Raw genomic sequence first — 16,875 nt, 5'->3', positions numbered from 1 at the left:
AAGACAAGGTCTTAAAAGCAGCAGAAGAACAAAGAAAGGTTGCCCTGACAGCAATGACAATTAGACTGACAGATTTTCATCAGTCAAAAGGGAAAGCGAGGAGCACAAAATTTCTTGCCCAGAAAACTACTGAGAACGAGGGTGAATAAAGACAATCAGAGACAAATAAAAGCAGAGAATACCCTTCAGGAAGCAGGAAAAGGATGCCAGAAGGAAAACTTAGGATCTAAGACTGAATGATGCACAAAGAAACTGGTAAATATATAGGCAACTCTAAAACAGCACTGATGGTGAAAACAAGATAATGTCTAATCCCTGGAGTTAAAAAACAGACAAACAATCAAATGTTGGTAAGAATGTGGAGAAACTGGAATTCTTGTGCACTGTTGGTGGGACTGTAAAATGGTACAGCTGCCGTGGAAAATGGTACGTTGGCTCTTCAAAAAGTAAAAGTAGAATTCCCATACAATCCAGCAATTTATCTTCTGAATATATACCCCTAAAATTGAAAGCAAGGATTTTGAAGAGATATTTGTGCACGATTATAGCAGTATTATTCACAGAAGCTGAAAGGTGGAAGTAACCCAACTGTCCATTAACAGATGAATGGATAAACAAAATGTGCTATATACACAATGTGATATATACCACTGAATATCATTTGGCCTCAAAAGAGGAGAAAATTCTGACATATGCTAGAATACAGAAGAACCTTAAGGACAATATGGTGGGTGATAGAAGCCAGTCACAAAAGACAAATACCCATAAGGATTTCACTTATATGAGGTACCCAGAGTAGTCAAAATCAGAGAGTCAGAGAGTAGAATTGTGGTGGCCAGGGGTGGGGCGGTGGGGGGTGGGAATGGGGAGTTGTTTAATGGGTGCAGATTTTCAGCTTTGCAAGCTGAAGAGAACTCTGGAGACTGGTTATACAACAACGTGAATGTACTTAACATTACTGAACCATGTATTTAAAAATGGTTAAAAAGTAAATTTTATGGTATGTGTAACTAACCACAATTTTTAAACACAAACTAAAACACAGGGCAACACTGACATAGGAGCCAAGTGGAAGGTGCCCGAAGCTCATGTTCTAAATCCTGCATTGCTCCGGAAGGAGGAAAGGTATTGTTTTACTCTATTATGTGTATAAAGTCATTTAAAGGTATTTTTAAACTAACCACTAAATGAATAGGAATAGAGTTTTTTTTTTAAGACAATTCAAAATAAGGCACTTAAAAAAACGCCCATAGGTTAGAAAAATGTACGAACAGTACAGACACACAGAATAAGAGGTAGCTATAAACCCAAATGTATCACCATACATGGTAACTGTTAACCAGATTAAACTCAAGACAGATTTGCACAATGTAGGATATAGCACATGTTGGATACAATCAAAGTGGTTATTTTGGAGGAAATGTAGAGCCTTAAATGCTTACTTTCAGAGAAGACTGAAATTAACTGTTTCCAGCTTAAGTTAAGAGAACAGAACAAACATTTTAAAAACAGACTAAAGATTTTTAAAATGCAGAAATTCAAAGAAAACCCCAAAACACGATACAGTAAGGGAGCAACAAATGAAGCCTGGTTCTTCAGGAGCCTAATGAAATAAACCTCTGACAGATATAATCTAGGAAAATGAGAGAAGGCACAAACAGCAGAGAAATAAAGGGGGGGTATAATCAGAGATCCCTGGGTCAGGAAGATCCCCTGGAGGAGGAAGTGGCAACTCACTCTGGTATTCTTGCCGGAAAAATCAGAGGAGGAACCTGGCGGGCTACAGGCCTTGGGGTCACAAAGAGTTGGACACGACTGAGGGACTGGGCACACACACACACAATCACAGACACAGGAGAGCACAGTAAGAGAACACTAGGAACATCTTCACACCAGTAAAATTGAAAGCTTAGGAAAAAACCAAATTCCTGGAAAAATAATACTAAAATAGACTCAAACAGAAAACCTGAAGAGTCCTATCTATAACGATTAAAAAACTGAGTCAGCTGTTCAACAGCGACAGATCTAGATGGTTTTTCTAACCAGGAAGTTCTGCCAAACTTTGGAATTTATTACTATGAAAATTATACAAATTCTTCAAGAAATTTGAAAAAGAGGATATTATAATTTTGATACTAAAGGACACCAGGTTAATAAAAGAAAGAAAAAGAATAGGTTAATCTCATACATGAAGAGATAAAAAAAAAAATCCTAAATCATTGACAAACCTAATTTAAGAATCCAAGAATGTATAAAAATACATCATAATCAAACTGGGTTGACTCCTGGAATATAGGGTCAGTTTAAGTTGAGAAAATCTATTCACCACATTAACATTAACACATTAAAGGAAAATTATTTGGGGCTTCTAATTAATGGGAGGAGGAAGTGGATTTAAAAAAAATACCACCAACTTTTCATGATCTCAGCAAGGAAAAAGCTAACTCTTCACAAACTAGAAATAAAAAAGGACAAATATACCTGGTAAAAACCTCATTCTTAATGGTGAATTATTAGAATCATTACTAAAACCAATCAACCGATCAGAAACAAGATAAAGATGTCCCCTATTACTGCTTCGATGCACTGTCCTGGAGGTCCTGGTCAGTGCATTTAAATAAGCAAAAGAAATGAAAAGTATAAGAATTGAAAAAGGGAGAAGAAAATTGTCATGATTCACAAATGATGACTATAGAAGACACAAAGAATCTATACAAAGCTGCTAAGTAAAGCATGGTTCCCAGATATGAAGGCACTGTGCAAAAATCATCAACTTAAAACTTACTGAGGTGAGGGATTAGAAGGTTTACACGTCTGAATGGAGTTCTAGCTTGCAGGTATCCATTTACCACAAATGACCTCATTCCTAGAACATTTAACTGAAATGCAATACAGAAAGACTTAAAACGAGTGTGACCAATAGGCTTCTTCACATGTATTAGTGGTGCCAAAGAGGACCAACATTGCAGCCTAGGGGACTACTGGTTTACCATCCTTAACCAACCCATGTGCGAGGGCACATCAACAATCAGAAAAGGTGAACCCAATAATTGGGAGGAAGTTTGCCCTTTGTTGGCAACCTCAGCCTACATGTATGTGGACATGGCCTTGGAACTTAGAGACCTCAGTCACTCTGTCCTCCGGCATGAAGTTCTATCAACATCTCAACACCTTGGGGAGCTGTGGGGGTAGAGGTGTGGGAGGAGGAAGAAATAGCAAGAGGCTTTGCATCTATGAAGATTTTGCTTCCACTGGCCGATATTCCTGATTAAACCCATGTTCTTTCAGGTAAGATTAACATGTGGGAGAGTATAGCATTCTCATCTTATATTTTATTAGATGCTGTCCATGATTCGAAGGACTTGTCCGTCTCACCAGCCTTATCTCCTCACCATGCTCCTTATGCTCCAACAAATCCAAACTATTTGGAATTTCCTGAACCAAGAAGTCTACAGAGTCCCCATCGTCTTTCTGTTCATTTCCATCTTCTCTGACCACTCTTTCCCCTTCCTCCCTCCCCACCACCAACTCACAGAATTAATAACATCTCATCGGCACTTATTTTCTATGCATTATAAAACATATAAAGGAGTACACATATTACACTGAACTATAATTATGTTATAACATAAAACTTTACTATAACAAGTAATAATTCAATACAATATGCATACGCCTGTTTATTTCCCTATAAATCAGATTGATTATATTCTTTGCAGCCAAAGATGGAGAAGCTCTATACAGTCAGCAAAAACAAGACCAGGAGCAGATTGTGGCTCAGATCATGAACTGCTTATTGCCAAATTCAGACTTAAATTCAAGAAAGTAGGGAAAACCACTAGACCATTCAGGTATGACCTAGATCAAATCCCTTATGAGTATACAGTGGAAGTGACAAATAGATTTAAGGGACTAGACCTGATAGACAGAGTGCCTGATGAACTATGGACAGAGGTTCGTGACACTGTACAGGAGACAGGGACCAAGAAAATCCCCATGGAAAAGAAATGCAAAAAAGCAAAATGGCTGTCTGAGGAGGCCTTACAGATAGCTGGGAAGAGAAGAGAAGCGAAAAGCAAAGGAGAAAAGGAAAGATATTTCCACCTGAATGCAGAGTTCCAAAGAATAGCAAGGAGAGATAAGAAAGCCTTCCTCAGCGATCAGTGCAAACAAATAGAGGAAAACAACAGATTGGGAAAGACTAGAGATCTCTTCAAGAAAATTAGAGATACCAAAGGAACACTTCATGCAAAGATAGGCTCGATAAAGGACAGAAATGGTATGGACCTAACAGAAGCAGAAGATATTAAGAAGAGGTGGCAAGAATACACAGAAGAACTGTACAGAAAGGATCTTCACGACCCAGATAATCATGATGGTGTGATCACTCACCTAGAGCCAGACATCCTGGAATGTGAAGTCAAGTGGGCCTTAGAAAGCATCACTACGAACAAAGCTACTGGAGGTGATGGAATTCCAGTTGAGCTATTTCAAATCCTCAAAGGTGATGCTGTGAAAGTGCTGCACTCAATATGCCAGCAAATTTGGAAAACTCAGCAGTGGCCACAGGACTGGAAAAGGTCAGTTTTCGTTCCAATCCCAAAGAAAGGCAATGCCAAAGAATGCTCAAACTACAGCACAATTGCACTCATCTCATATGCTAGCAAAGTAATGCTCAAAATTCTCCAAGCCAGGCTTCAGCAATACGGGAACCGTGAACTTCCAGATGTTCAAGCTGGTTTTAGAAAAGGCAGAGGAACCAGAGATCAAATTGCCAATATCCGCTGGATCATCGAAAAAGCAAGAGAGTTCCAGAAAAACATCTATTTCTGCTTTATTGACTATGCCAAAGCCTTTGACTGTATGGATCACAATAAACTGTGGAAAATTCTGAAAGAGATGGGAATACCAGACCATCTGACCTGTCTCTTGAGAAACCTGTATGCAGGCCAGGAAGCAACAGTTAGAACTGGACATGGAACAACAGACTGGTTCCAAATAGGAAAAGGAGTATGTCAAGGCTGTATATTGTCACCCTGCTTATTTAACTTCTATGCAGAGTACATCATGAGAAACGCTGGGCTGGAAGAAACACAAGCTGGAATCAAGATTGCCGGGAGAAATATCAATAACCTCAGATATGCGGATGACACCACTCTTATGGCAGAAAGTGAAGAAGAACTAAAGAGCCTCTTGATGAAAGTGAAAGAGGAGAGTGAAAAAGTTGGCTTAAAGCTCAACGTTCAGAAAACTAAGATCATGGCACCTGGTCCCATCTCTTCATGGGAAATAGATGGGGAAAGAGTGGAAACAGTGTCAGACTTTATTTTTTTGGGCTCCAGAATCACTGCTGATGGTGACTGCAGCCATGAAATTAAAAGACGCTTACTCCTTGGAAGGAAGGTTATGGCCAACCTAGATAGCATATTTAAAAGCAGAGACATTACTTTGCCAACAAAAGTCCGTCTAGTCAAGGCTATGGTTTTTCCAGTGGTCATGTATGGATGTGAGAGTTGGATGGTGAAGAAGGCTCAGCGCCGAAGAATTGATGCTTTTGAACTGTGGTGTTGGAGAAGACTCTTGAGAGTCCCTTGGACTGCAAGGAGATCCAATCGATCCATCCTAAAAGAGATCAATCCTGGGTGTTCATTGGAAGGACTGATGTTGAAGCTGAAACTCCAATACTTTGGCCACCTCATGCGAAGGGTTGACTCATTGGAAAAGACCCTAATGCTGGGTAGGATTGGGGGCAGGAGGAGAAGGGGACAACAGAGGATGAGATGGTTGGATGGCATCACCGACTCGATGGACATGGGTTTGGGTAGTATCCGGGAGTTGGTGATGGACAGAGAGGCCTGGCATGCTGCAATCCATGGGGTCGCAAAGAGTCGGACACGACTGAGCGACTGAACTGAACTGAATGTGTGTATATGTGTGTGCGTGTGTGAGTTCTCTCCACTATGCAGAAGATCTAGACTCTAACCATTCCCAACACACTCCATGGGTTCATCAAGGGAAGCATAACATTGGAGAGAGAGAGGGAACATGAGAGAAATGTTGTTTGGACTGACAGACCTCCTCATGAAGGAGATGATATAGCCACAGGCCTGTGACTGAGCGGTGATGGCCACAGACAGAACTCCCTCAACAGTGGAAGGTCACTGCTGCCAGGCCAGCGCCTAGCTCCCCAGCCCCTCTGAGACTAGATATTTTCAAAGTGGTCTTGAGAAGCTGGCTGCTTCAGCTGCAAATGAATCTCTCTGGACACATTTGAAATGCCAGAGAGGAGGTTAACCAGGGAGATAACCAAGAGGACTGAGAGTGGACCACAAGGTCATTTCGAACTGTTTATGGGAAAATGAAGAACTAGATGCTTAAAACAGGACTGGCCTGGTGAGTGGAGAAATGACATAACTTGGAAAAACATAAGCTAGTGTGTAGTTAGATGGACAGTTTCTCTACTGATATGGGGAATCACATTAAAGTTGCAATAAAGAGTTACTTAATCCTAACTAAATTTAAAAGCTTTTGCACAGCAAAGGAAACTATACACCAGATGAAAAAAAGCAACCCTTGGAATGGGAGAAAATAATTACAAATGAAGCAGCAAAGGATTAACCTCCAAAATATACAAGCAGCTCATGCAGCTCAATATCAGAAAAACAAACAACCCAATCAAAAAATGGGCAGAAAAAAGACACTTCTCCAAAGAAGACATACAGATGGCCAATAAATACAGGAATGTATGATCAGCATCACTCATTATTAAAGAAATGTAAAGCAAAACTACAATGAGGTACCATCTCACACTGGTCAGAATGGCCATCAGCAAAAAATCTGCAGACAATAAATTCTAGAGAGGATGTGGAGAAAAGGAACCCTACTGCACAGTTGGTGGGAATGTAAACTGATACGGTCACTATGGAGAATAGAATGGAGATTTCTTTAAAAACTAGGAATAAAACTACCATTAGTACGTACTCAGCCGTGTCCGACTCTTTGTGACTCCATGGACTGTAGCCCACCAGGCTCCTCTTCGTGACTGCACAGACTGTAGCCCGCCAAGGCTCCTCTATCCATGGGATTTCCCAGGCAAGAATACTGGAATGGGTTGCCATTCCCTTCTTCAGGGGGTTTTCCCAATGCAGGGATTGAACCCTCATCTCCTATATTAGCAGGCAGATTCTTTACCACTGAGCCACCTGGAAGCCCCATGTAAAACAGATAGCTAGTGGAAATTTGCTATATGACATAGGGAGGTCAACCTGGTACCCTGTGACAACCTAGAGGGATAGGAGGGAGGTTCAAGAGGGAGGGGACATATGTATACTTATAGCTGATTCATGTTGTTGTATGGCAGAAACTAAAACAACATTGTAAAGCAATTATCTTCCAATTAAAAATAAAAATAAATTTAAAACATTTTTTAAAGTTACTTTCTCATGCTATGCAGGGGCATATTATATGCATTGTCTTTGCTAATTAAAATAAGGATGTAATCTGTTAACATTGTAAGTCAATTTTACTTTAATCTTTAAAAAAACAAGAAGCCAAAGGGGGGGAAAAAAGAAAAATCACCCATTAAAGTAATTATGAAATTAATTATAAAATATAATATGTGTACGATTGTGCTTTAAAAAGGGATGTAGCTTTAAAAACAAAGAACTATAACACTCCTAGATGTGCATTTCAGACAATATGTTTTGTTTCATCCCTTTGCAAGATAAATCCGAGATTTACTCTCCCACATCTCAAGACATATTTCTTGATTTCATTTGTTAAAGCTGGCTCACTAGTAGTTGATAGGATTAAGGTTGGTGCTTATTTTATATTCTCCTCCTAGGGTTAACCCATGACATGAGGAGTTCCTTTGCACTAATACAAAGAACCTTAGGGGTATGCCTTGATGATTAAATGCCTGTGCTTTAGAGTAGAAGAGTGATCTAGATAGAAGCTCACTGCTCTGTAGTGTAGGAATTCATCTTCTATTTCTGTTGTTTAGAGAAAACAATTCACCAGATGGGAGCTGGGCAGCCAAGTGTAACCCTTGGTCTGATTATTAAACTTTAATTAATGCTCCTAAAATCACATTAACTTCTTTGACAACCATAGAATACTGCTGACTCATTCTGGGGCTGCAATTACCTAAATCCTGGAATATTTTTTCACATGTGGCTATTAAGCCAAACGCTATACATTTATTTTGTTTTTTGGACTTAGTGCAAGTCTTTGTCTCTCCTGAGTCCTTCTAGTTGGGCTTCCCCGATGGCTCACCAGGTAAAGAATCTGCCTGCAATGTTGGAGACATGGGAAACTTGGGTTTGATCCCTGGGTTGAAAAGATCTCCTGGTGAAGGGAATGGCAAGCCACTTCAGTATTCTTGCCTGGAGAATCCCATGGACAGAGGAGCCTGGCGGGCTAGAGTCTAAAGGGTTGCAAAGAGTTGGACACGACTGAGCGACTATGTGCACACACACAGTCCTTCTAGTTAGGTTTGGTCTGTTATTTCAAAATGCCAAGATCTTTTTTGGATCTTACTTCTATCACTTTGACATATTAGTTATTCCCCCAATATTCATAACACCCACCAACATGACGTTTATGTCAGTATCATTGTCTAAAAGATATTTTAAAGTTGGCTAGAAATGGGCTAAGGATACAGCCTAGAGTGTGTTTCCTGTACCATCATCTGGCCTGCAATCACTTTCATCCTAAGGATATCACTGATGACTGACATCTGAATATACACCTTCTCAACAGTCCTCTAATCTACCAACAAAGTAACCCCAGGAAGGAAAGTGAATCTAGTCTAACCTGCTTTTTGGCAAAGCCCTGCTAATTACTGCTGGTTGTTGCTTCCTTCCCCAAGTATTCAAAAATCATTGTTCTAATAATCCTTTTTAGAATATTTCCTGAGATGGATGTCAATCTTACCATTTTATAGATTAATTTTATCTCCCTAGTTCCGTTTTGGAAGTTAAAATCCTCATCTATCTTCATCTCTCCTGTCACTCTTGGTGATGCCAGCATTTTTCCAATGCTGTGCACTGGTCTGGTGGTCTCAGCCTTTCTTCTTGGGCCTTGGGGCTTCAGCTTACTTGGTGGCATTAGAGCCTCTTGTCATGGCCTCATCTTCTATCCTCCTTCACCTCCATCCTACCCTTTCCAATCAGAGAAGTCATTTCCTCAACCAAAAAAAGAAAAAAACACAAGCTGAACAGAAGCTCAGCAGTTTGGTTTTTCTCACATCCCCCTCTCTTTGGTTTTATTATTCCAAACATAATTTCTGAAAGCCCTTTTTGTTACCCATAGCATTCCTTACAATCCTCTGCTTACTCTGCACTCGAGTTCTTTCCACAGCCCAGAGCCATCCTCTAATACGGGCCTCAGTTGCATGGCCCGATCTTTCCTAAGCCTGGGTCCAAGGTCAGAACAGCCCAGAGCAAGTGGTGGCACAGTGAAGGCAGGCTCTGAGTGAAGGTTACCTAGAAAGCACAACCTGCAATCACCTGGTCAAGGAGAAAAAGTAACATGATACCTGGAAAGATGTTAGAGTCAGAAGTCAAGAAAAGTAGAATTGCTTATTGAACTAGTGGAGGGAGTGACACAGAGGGCAAAAGTGTGGATGGGAAGGTAGGTCAGCAGTAAAGAGAGAGAACAGGTGCAGGTGAGCTCAGATGGTTCAAAACCTGCATCCCCTTCTCCCAGGGCCATGAGCTCCTCAACTGGACAAAAGCCCTGGCCTGTCTTTGAATCTTCAGCACACAAATACTCAGAGTACTAGTGAATGAATTTATCGGATCAGCCCTGGCTCATCATGCTACAGTCGGGGGGATCCTGTACACGGGTCAGTCCAGGCTGGAGACAGTCCTTCCTACACATCCTTAAACACGAGCGCTCCCTGGATGGTCACAACATACCTGTTCCTCCTTCAAACTCTGGTCAGCATGTGGTTGTCAGTTGTCCTGAACTGCATTTCCCTTTCAGAGCCTCAGACCATGAGACCTTCTTTGTCATTTCCCTCAACTTGGTAAATCTTTCTTCCTACAGCCTAGGGTAGACTGTAGATTAGGACACAATTGAAGGCCTGGCTGCTTCTCAAACTCCTGCTTCTTTCACTTCAGCAGCCAATTCCTACTCCTATGAGTCAGTTTCTATCTCATCTGAAAATACAGCCATGCCTGATGAATGTGTTCATGACATTCACTGAAAGAATGGCAATTAAATCGCCTCCTCAGGCAGATTCCCTAATCATGTTAAAACAGCACCGTTTAAGTATCTTACATATCACACTATGGTGAGTCTCTACAGGAATCCAAGGTTAATACCAAGTGGTCCTGGTTGATGAAGACCTGATACGGTCATGGGTCAACTTGTGTTCAGCAGAACTCCAGAAGAGCATCAAGTTAAAAGCCACTGTTGAAATCTTAACTTGGCAGCAGTCAGTCAAACTGAATAGAGTAACAACAAGAAAAACCGTATCAAGGCCAGTATGTCTCTTGGCAGGCACAGAGGGTCTGGCATCAGTGAATCATCAGGCTTTGGGCTGGCTAAGCCCAAACACAGCACTTTTGATAAAAGCAGATGCTTTGTTTGGCTGGTGTCTATCTGCCCTTCCCCCACTCCTGCTGGCTCCATCCACCCTGCCCCCAACCATTCCCCACTCACTGCTAAAGGAGTGTGTTTGTAAAGGTTTCTTCTCATCTAACTCAGAGACAGATTCTATCCGACTCCTTGTGACCCCATGGACTATACAGTCCATGGAATTCTCCAGGCCAGAATACTGGACTGGGTAGCCTTTCCCTTCTCCAGGGGATCTTTCCAACACAGGGATAGAACCCAGGTCTCCTGCATTGCAGATGGATTCTTTACCAGTTGAGCCACAAGGGAAGCCCAAGAATACTGGAGTGGGTAGCCTATCCCTTCTCCAGCGGATCTTCCCAACCCAGGAATTGAACCAGGGTCTCCTGCATTGCAGGCAGATACTTTACCAACTGAGCTGTCAGGGAAGCCCAAAAGTGCTACAATTTTGAGAAAATAAAAGGAAGGACTTCACTCAGCCAAACATGCACCCCAGGCCCCTTTCCCAGGGCAGGCACCTTAGAAAAGCAGCCCTCACCCCTCAGGCAAAAGTCTGAACGCTAACCACAGTGGTCTGTGTAACCTCTGTTCACAGAGCTGTCGGGGATACGCAGACCAGCCAGGGATGGAACCAACCGCAGGCATAATCACCACACTGCTGACACAGGCCCACAGGGAGGGCGGCCCCAGGGACATGTCTGCTTTAATCAAATCAAAAACGTTTTATAAAAAGAATCAAGTAATGAAAAAATGTGCTTTGTTTTATTACATACTTAAAAGATTAGATCTTTTCCTGTTGAATTTTGTCTCTCATCCCCACCTTCCTTTGAACACCAACCATGTGTGGTTCCTGCCTCATTTCTCTGCTCCCCACTGAACACTCAGCCTCCTATGCTGACTCCCCAGAATGGTCTGTGCTCGGGTTCCTCCTGGCTGGGCCCTAGGGGCCCTTCCCTTTATGCTCTACACAGCTCTCTCCCTGGCCAATGGCATCCATTTCTGGCTTTAATATCATTTGTATGCAGACTCCTAACTTTATAACTTTTAGCCCAGACCTCTCTCCATAGCTCCAGGCTCACAACACCAACTGATTGGTTAACACCTCCAGTAGACACGCATACATCTCAGACTCAGCACACGCGAAACAGAAGTCTCGATTCTCTGCAATCGAACCATTACCTCCTCCTCCCAGGAAAAAGCAGCCCAATCACCAAATAAAGCTCTGCTCCTTTCCACTCTTCCCCATCTCCGTAAATGGCCCCGCTCCTCATCCAGCTCCCAGGGCCATGCTTGACTGTCCCACTCCCTCATCCCTCTCTATCTAACCCTCAGCAATTCCGGTAGATTCTACCTACAAAACAGATCTTGAATCCACCCACTTTCATCTCTCCTACTACCCTGCCAGAGCAGACCCCCTCTGCTTCCTGAACTTCTGCAACCACCTCCTGCCCTTCCTCCAACTCCTATTCCCCCTTCAATCACTTCTCCACTGAGTCTTCTACTAACTGAGCCAGATCATGCTATTCCCTTGCTTAAAACCCTTTAAAGGCTTCCCTTTGACCTGCGGAGAAAATCTAAACTCCTTAGTGAGGTCTAGACCAGAACTAACAGAAATACAATGTGAAAAACATGTAAACTTTCCTAGTAGTCCATTGAAAAGAAAGAGGTGAACTCAATAATGTTTTAACTTTATATTTCAAAAATATTATCATTTTAATACATTGCAACATAAAATATTAATGAAGTAGTTTACATTGGTTTTTTATATTAAATCTTCAAATGTTCCCTCCTGCAGCGAGGCCTTCTCTCTCCCCAGTTCAAGGAACTCAGGGCTCTCTGATATGACCTTCCTTGTACCTCCTCATTCAGTTTAGTGCCCTAAACTGGGCACTCCCCAAGGACAAGGCCCACATCTATACTTTATTCTCCACTGGGGACCTGGTACCCAGCACAATGTGTGTGCTCAGTACTCAGTCGTGTCTGACTCTCTGTGGCCCCATGGACTGAAGCCCACCAGGCTTCTCTGTCCATGGGATCCTCCAGGCAAGAATACTGGAGTGGGTTGCTGTTGCCTGCTCCAGGGGATCTTCCCAACCCAGGGATCAAACTCACGTCTCCTGCACTGGCAGTCGGATACTTCACCACTGAGCCACCTGGGAAGAACCCAGCACAATACCTGACACTAAATAAACTCAATACTCAGCAAAGAAGAAACACTGAAGACACTGACATTAAGTACAGGGACAAGCAGGCAAGGGCTTGGGCCAGTTCACCAAGGACAGACTCTCTGTCTCAGTACCATGGTGTGCTGATTTTCCACGTGCCATGGGGTTGTCAGACTTGTAAGCTCGAGTGGTGGCCAAGATGCACTGCTGAAGGGCCGCTTAGAGCAGACCCAGATAGAGGGATTCTGGCTAGACTGTCAACACATGGGAAACTTTCTCCCACGGAAACCCACCGGCATTGAATGTGATCTCAGGTTACATACGAGGATTAGTAGCCTCCAAGTTCTGGCTTTTGGCCTTCCAGGAGGAAGGAAGGGCGGAAACCAACATCTAAGCCCCTGCTCCATGCCAGGTCCTGGGCTAGGTGCCTTCACGTGGGGTTGTATTTGACCCCCAAGCCACCCTTTGAGGACGTGGAGGTCAGAAAGATGAACTAACTTACACAAGGTCACAAAGCCACCCAGTCTGTTTGCTGGAATCAACCCCAAGGTCACTAGCTGCTTTCCTTGATATCCATGGCTACATCAACATCCCAGCAAAATGACCAGCGGCCTTCAGGGTCAGGCGTCACCCAGCGGAGCTGGCAGAAGAATAAACTGCTATGATCAGGTGGAAGTGAGAGCAAGGACATGACCTGTTCCACCCAGACTCCCAGAAGGCAGTACTGGGCTTAAGAATGAAAGTCAGAGGAATGCCATTCAGTGGAACTTGCAGGTTTAGTGACCAGTGAATCTTCACAGCACCCCTCAGAGGCATTATGTTCCCCCTCAGTTTATAGTTTAGAACCTGTCCTCGTTCACACACCTAGTAGTGGATAAATGAGACCTCCTGGATGACATGACTCGCGTTCTCTCTGTCCACCCCTGACTACGTTTGCAAGTGATTCTGGAACCACAGACATAAAGGCTGGGTCAACATGGAAGGGTTCTCAGACTTCTATGATTTGTAAATAACAGCACAATCCAAAAACAGGAACACCCTCAGTGCCTGTGCCTGGGGCCTTGGAGGAGAGAAAGCTTGAAATTCTGCATTCAATCCTGCCGAGACAGACTGGGTGGTGACAGCATAACAAAGCTGTGAACAGCAGGGTGGCTGTGGCCAGAGGTGGCCTGTGGCTCCAGTCCAGTCCTAAACAACAAAAGCAACTTCTCCAGCTCCCACCTCCAGGCCTGGCTGGGATGACTCCCCAGTCCACATGTGATAAGAACACGAGTCATTTGTACCTGTAGAGCGTCTTCTGTCTACAGTGGGCTTCAACCTATACTGAGGGGTGTGAAAAACTCCTAGATTCTGACTCACAGAAGACTGACAAACCTGACTTTTGCTCAAATAACATGCAGGAGGCCTGAATAAACAGGAATTTAAAGAAGATTTGTCGGGGGCTGGGGGAGGAAAGAAGATGTTGAACAGCTCCACTTAACAAGGACGGCTTTGTGTAAGTATGATCATTTTCTTGGTTGTGGTGTGCAATCAGTTAAAAAAAAAAAAGTACTTCAGTTTTCCCCCAGAACAGCTGAGAATGCACAGATCCCAGCCTTTAGCTTGAAACCATCCCTGTGGGTAGAAGATTTAGGACTACTGTCAGGCAGCTGGTGGGCCTGCACGCATTTCCCATTCTCTGGGCTCCCCCAACCCTGGGTTGGTACCAGATGCCCAGCAGGGGCTGAGCTCACCTCTGACCCAGCTGCTCCTGGCCTCAGCACACCAGGGGCCACCAGGGCCTGGATGTGCACCATTGCTTGGAATTCACTAACCCATTCGCAACAGCTGCACTTAAACACCAAGGGGCATTTCAAACTGTTCGTAAAACTTAACTTCAAAATTTAAAAACAAAAATTCAATGCATGGTTTATTACTTTCTGGAATCATTCTTGGCTGTTAAGCCATTGCCACTCTGCTAACTCAGTAAACATACCTTCTACTAAAAAGAATTTATTCATATTAAATAGCCTTTTTTCAAATCTAAACCCAACTTTTTCTCTGTGCCCAAAGAGCTTCCAATCGGTAGACAGCAGACATGCCCATGTATAAAGTGTGCAGATGCTTGCGTGTGGACCTTCACATAGTAGATCCTTCTGATTAACGTTGTGCTCAAGACTCCTCTATTTGCATGTCTGGGGGAGCATAAATCAAGAGTTCTAGAACTTGGTGGCTATGGAAACAATTTTTCAGATGAGAGCATCAACACAACCCAGAATTAGTGTTTGGAGAAGGTTCTTCTGCACAGAGCCTGTGTCTTAACACTTCAGCTTCAAATTTGAAGAGATGACACTATGACACAGAAGGTTCCTAACTGCCTGGGAACAGATACGGGATTTTAACTTGGAATAATTTTGCAGACTTTCTGGCCCCCATCAGTTAAACACTTGTGACTAGTCAGTCAGCTCCACTCATGCAGATTAATGAAACACCGCATTGTCCAGCCACATGCTCCCACAGCACAGGGGGTAGAAGGAATTACGCTCTCAGCAGCTGTTCCCAGGAATGCGCGCCTCCACGTACCCATGGGCAGGGAGAGGACCAACAGTGGACTCCAAGCGCTGACCCTTCATCTATCCCGGCAATGCAGACCTCTCACAACAGGAACCGGTCTCCTCTCAGCCCAAGGAGGGTTCCAGATTGAAATAAAAATTCATCCTTGAAGGTAGATGAACCCAAGGGACACCAGCCAAACAACGCTAATGTCAAGAGGAAATCCCATCTGCAGACCGCTCAGAAAAGCCTTGCTCAGCCTGCAGAACAAAGGCTCCTTCTGTGACATCAAGCAGCAGGTTTAAGAGCACTGGGATCCTCACTTTGGCTACTTTTCAAACCACAAGTACATCCAAGGGCAGCCAAGACAACAACAGAGCCAAGAGATAACGGGTCTCGGAACGAGGAGACCAGTTCCCCTTCCAGGCCTGCCTTCTGCCTGCTCTTGGCGGCCAAGGCTCTAGCTTCTTCAAGGGGGGTGTCTGAGACGCTGCAGTCAGACCCTGGGGACTGAAGCGTTCATGTGAGAAGATAACTCAGAGGATGCCCACGGCGGAGCCAGCCTTCTTGCAAGGCTACAGAGCACAGTGTCTGGGGAAGGCCCTGTGGTAGTTTCTGAGTCCTAATCCTAGCTCAGTCACACATGAGGGTCTAATCTTAGGTGCCTCAACCATTCAATCCTTGAACCATTTACTCAGCTGTATTGATGACAACCTGATGCTGCTGCTAACGATGAAATCTGCTGTCACATAGGGTTATGATGTTCAAACGATAACTTATGAACAGGAAGATATTTTATAACTATAAAATGTAAGGGAATAATAATTCATGTGAATATGACACATGTTTATATGACAGCTTAACAATACAAATTGTTAGGTCAAAAGGAAGACTTCCTCTGCTTTGTCTGGGGCCTTCCACAGGGTTGATATTTACTTAATATTCAATCATAAAGGTGACTTTTTAGTGATTAATAAAGTAAACAAATTTGTTGGAAAAACAGCAAACTTGCAACTTAGAGTATTTCACAAGACAAGGAAGTGCTGTCTGGAGCGCTTCCCTCTGACTATAGGCGGGCCCATATGAGGAGGTGGGGGGTCACTCCCCAAGATGGCCCCACCATCGTCATGCCAACTCCAAGTGTGATGGAATGGAAGGCTTGCAGGCTTGTCATCTGGGCAAGTTGAACTTCAGCTACTCTTAGCTGAAGTTAACCCTTGAATTCACTTTGAAAAGAAATAAATAAGGCCAAAAGAGTTTATCTGAAACAAGGCAAAAAAAAAAAAAAGAAACCAATAATCTTGTTAAAGGTAGACCTAACTAGTCTTAGGTCCCTAGAGTCAGGGATTCAAAACTCTAAAACACACATGGCTCCCAACTTCCAGTGATGAGTGAGCCAGGGTGCGGGGTCTCACAGCTCTGCCGGGCTGTCAGAGCTGAGTTAGGAATAGAAATGCTGTTTCTCTCTCAAGGTAATTCTGTCCAGCACCTTAGTCACACTTCCCACTCTAGAGGCTCAGGTTTCATTCAAACAGCCTGTCCCCAGCTTTTCACTTTCACAAAATGTTACCTGTTGACACTCTGACTTGTTCCAAAA

General features: G+C 43.4%; 1 protein-coding gene and 1 long non-coding RNA gene across 5 annotated transcripts in view; one reads left to right on the top strand and one right to left on the bottom strand.

The window, feature by feature from the left end:
- The window catches only part of BCAR3 (BCAR3 adaptor protein, NSP family member), a 130,604-nt gene that overhangs the window by 101,865 nt on the left and 11,864 nt on the right, over nucleotides 1-16,875 (bottom strand). Inside the window, exon 1 of one of the 4 annotated variants that reach the window (XM_081486311.1) lies at nucleotides 15,309-15,492. The exons of the other annotated variants lie outside the window; for them this stretch is intronic. Coding sequence (XP_081342437.1) covers nucleotides 15,309-15,358 — 50 coding nt within the window. The 5' untranslated portion in view covers nucleotides 15,359-15,492. Of the gene's footprint in view, nucleotides 1-15,308; nucleotides 15,493-16,875 lie in introns of those variants that run through there. 4 annotated transcript variants of the gene reach the window in all.
- On the top strand, nucleotides 13,324-16,280 carry LOC145504923 (uncharacterized). The gene is made up of 2 exons (XR_014052583.1): nucleotides 13,324-14,241; nucleotides 14,799-16,280. It is a non-coding gene; the product is annotated as an uncharacterized LOC145504923 (long non-coding RNA).

Source organism: Giraffa tippelskirchi, chromosome 5 (assembly GCF_054371585.1).
Source record: "Giraffa tippelskirchi isolate mGirTip1 chromosome 5, T2T-mGirTip1v1.2.pri, whole genome shotgun sequence".
In the NCBI taxonomy this organism is placed as follows: Eukaryota; Metazoa; Chordata; class Mammalia; order Artiodactyla; family Giraffidae; genus Giraffa; species Giraffa tippelskirchi.
This window is presented reverse-complemented; position numbering and strand designations above follow the sequence as displayed.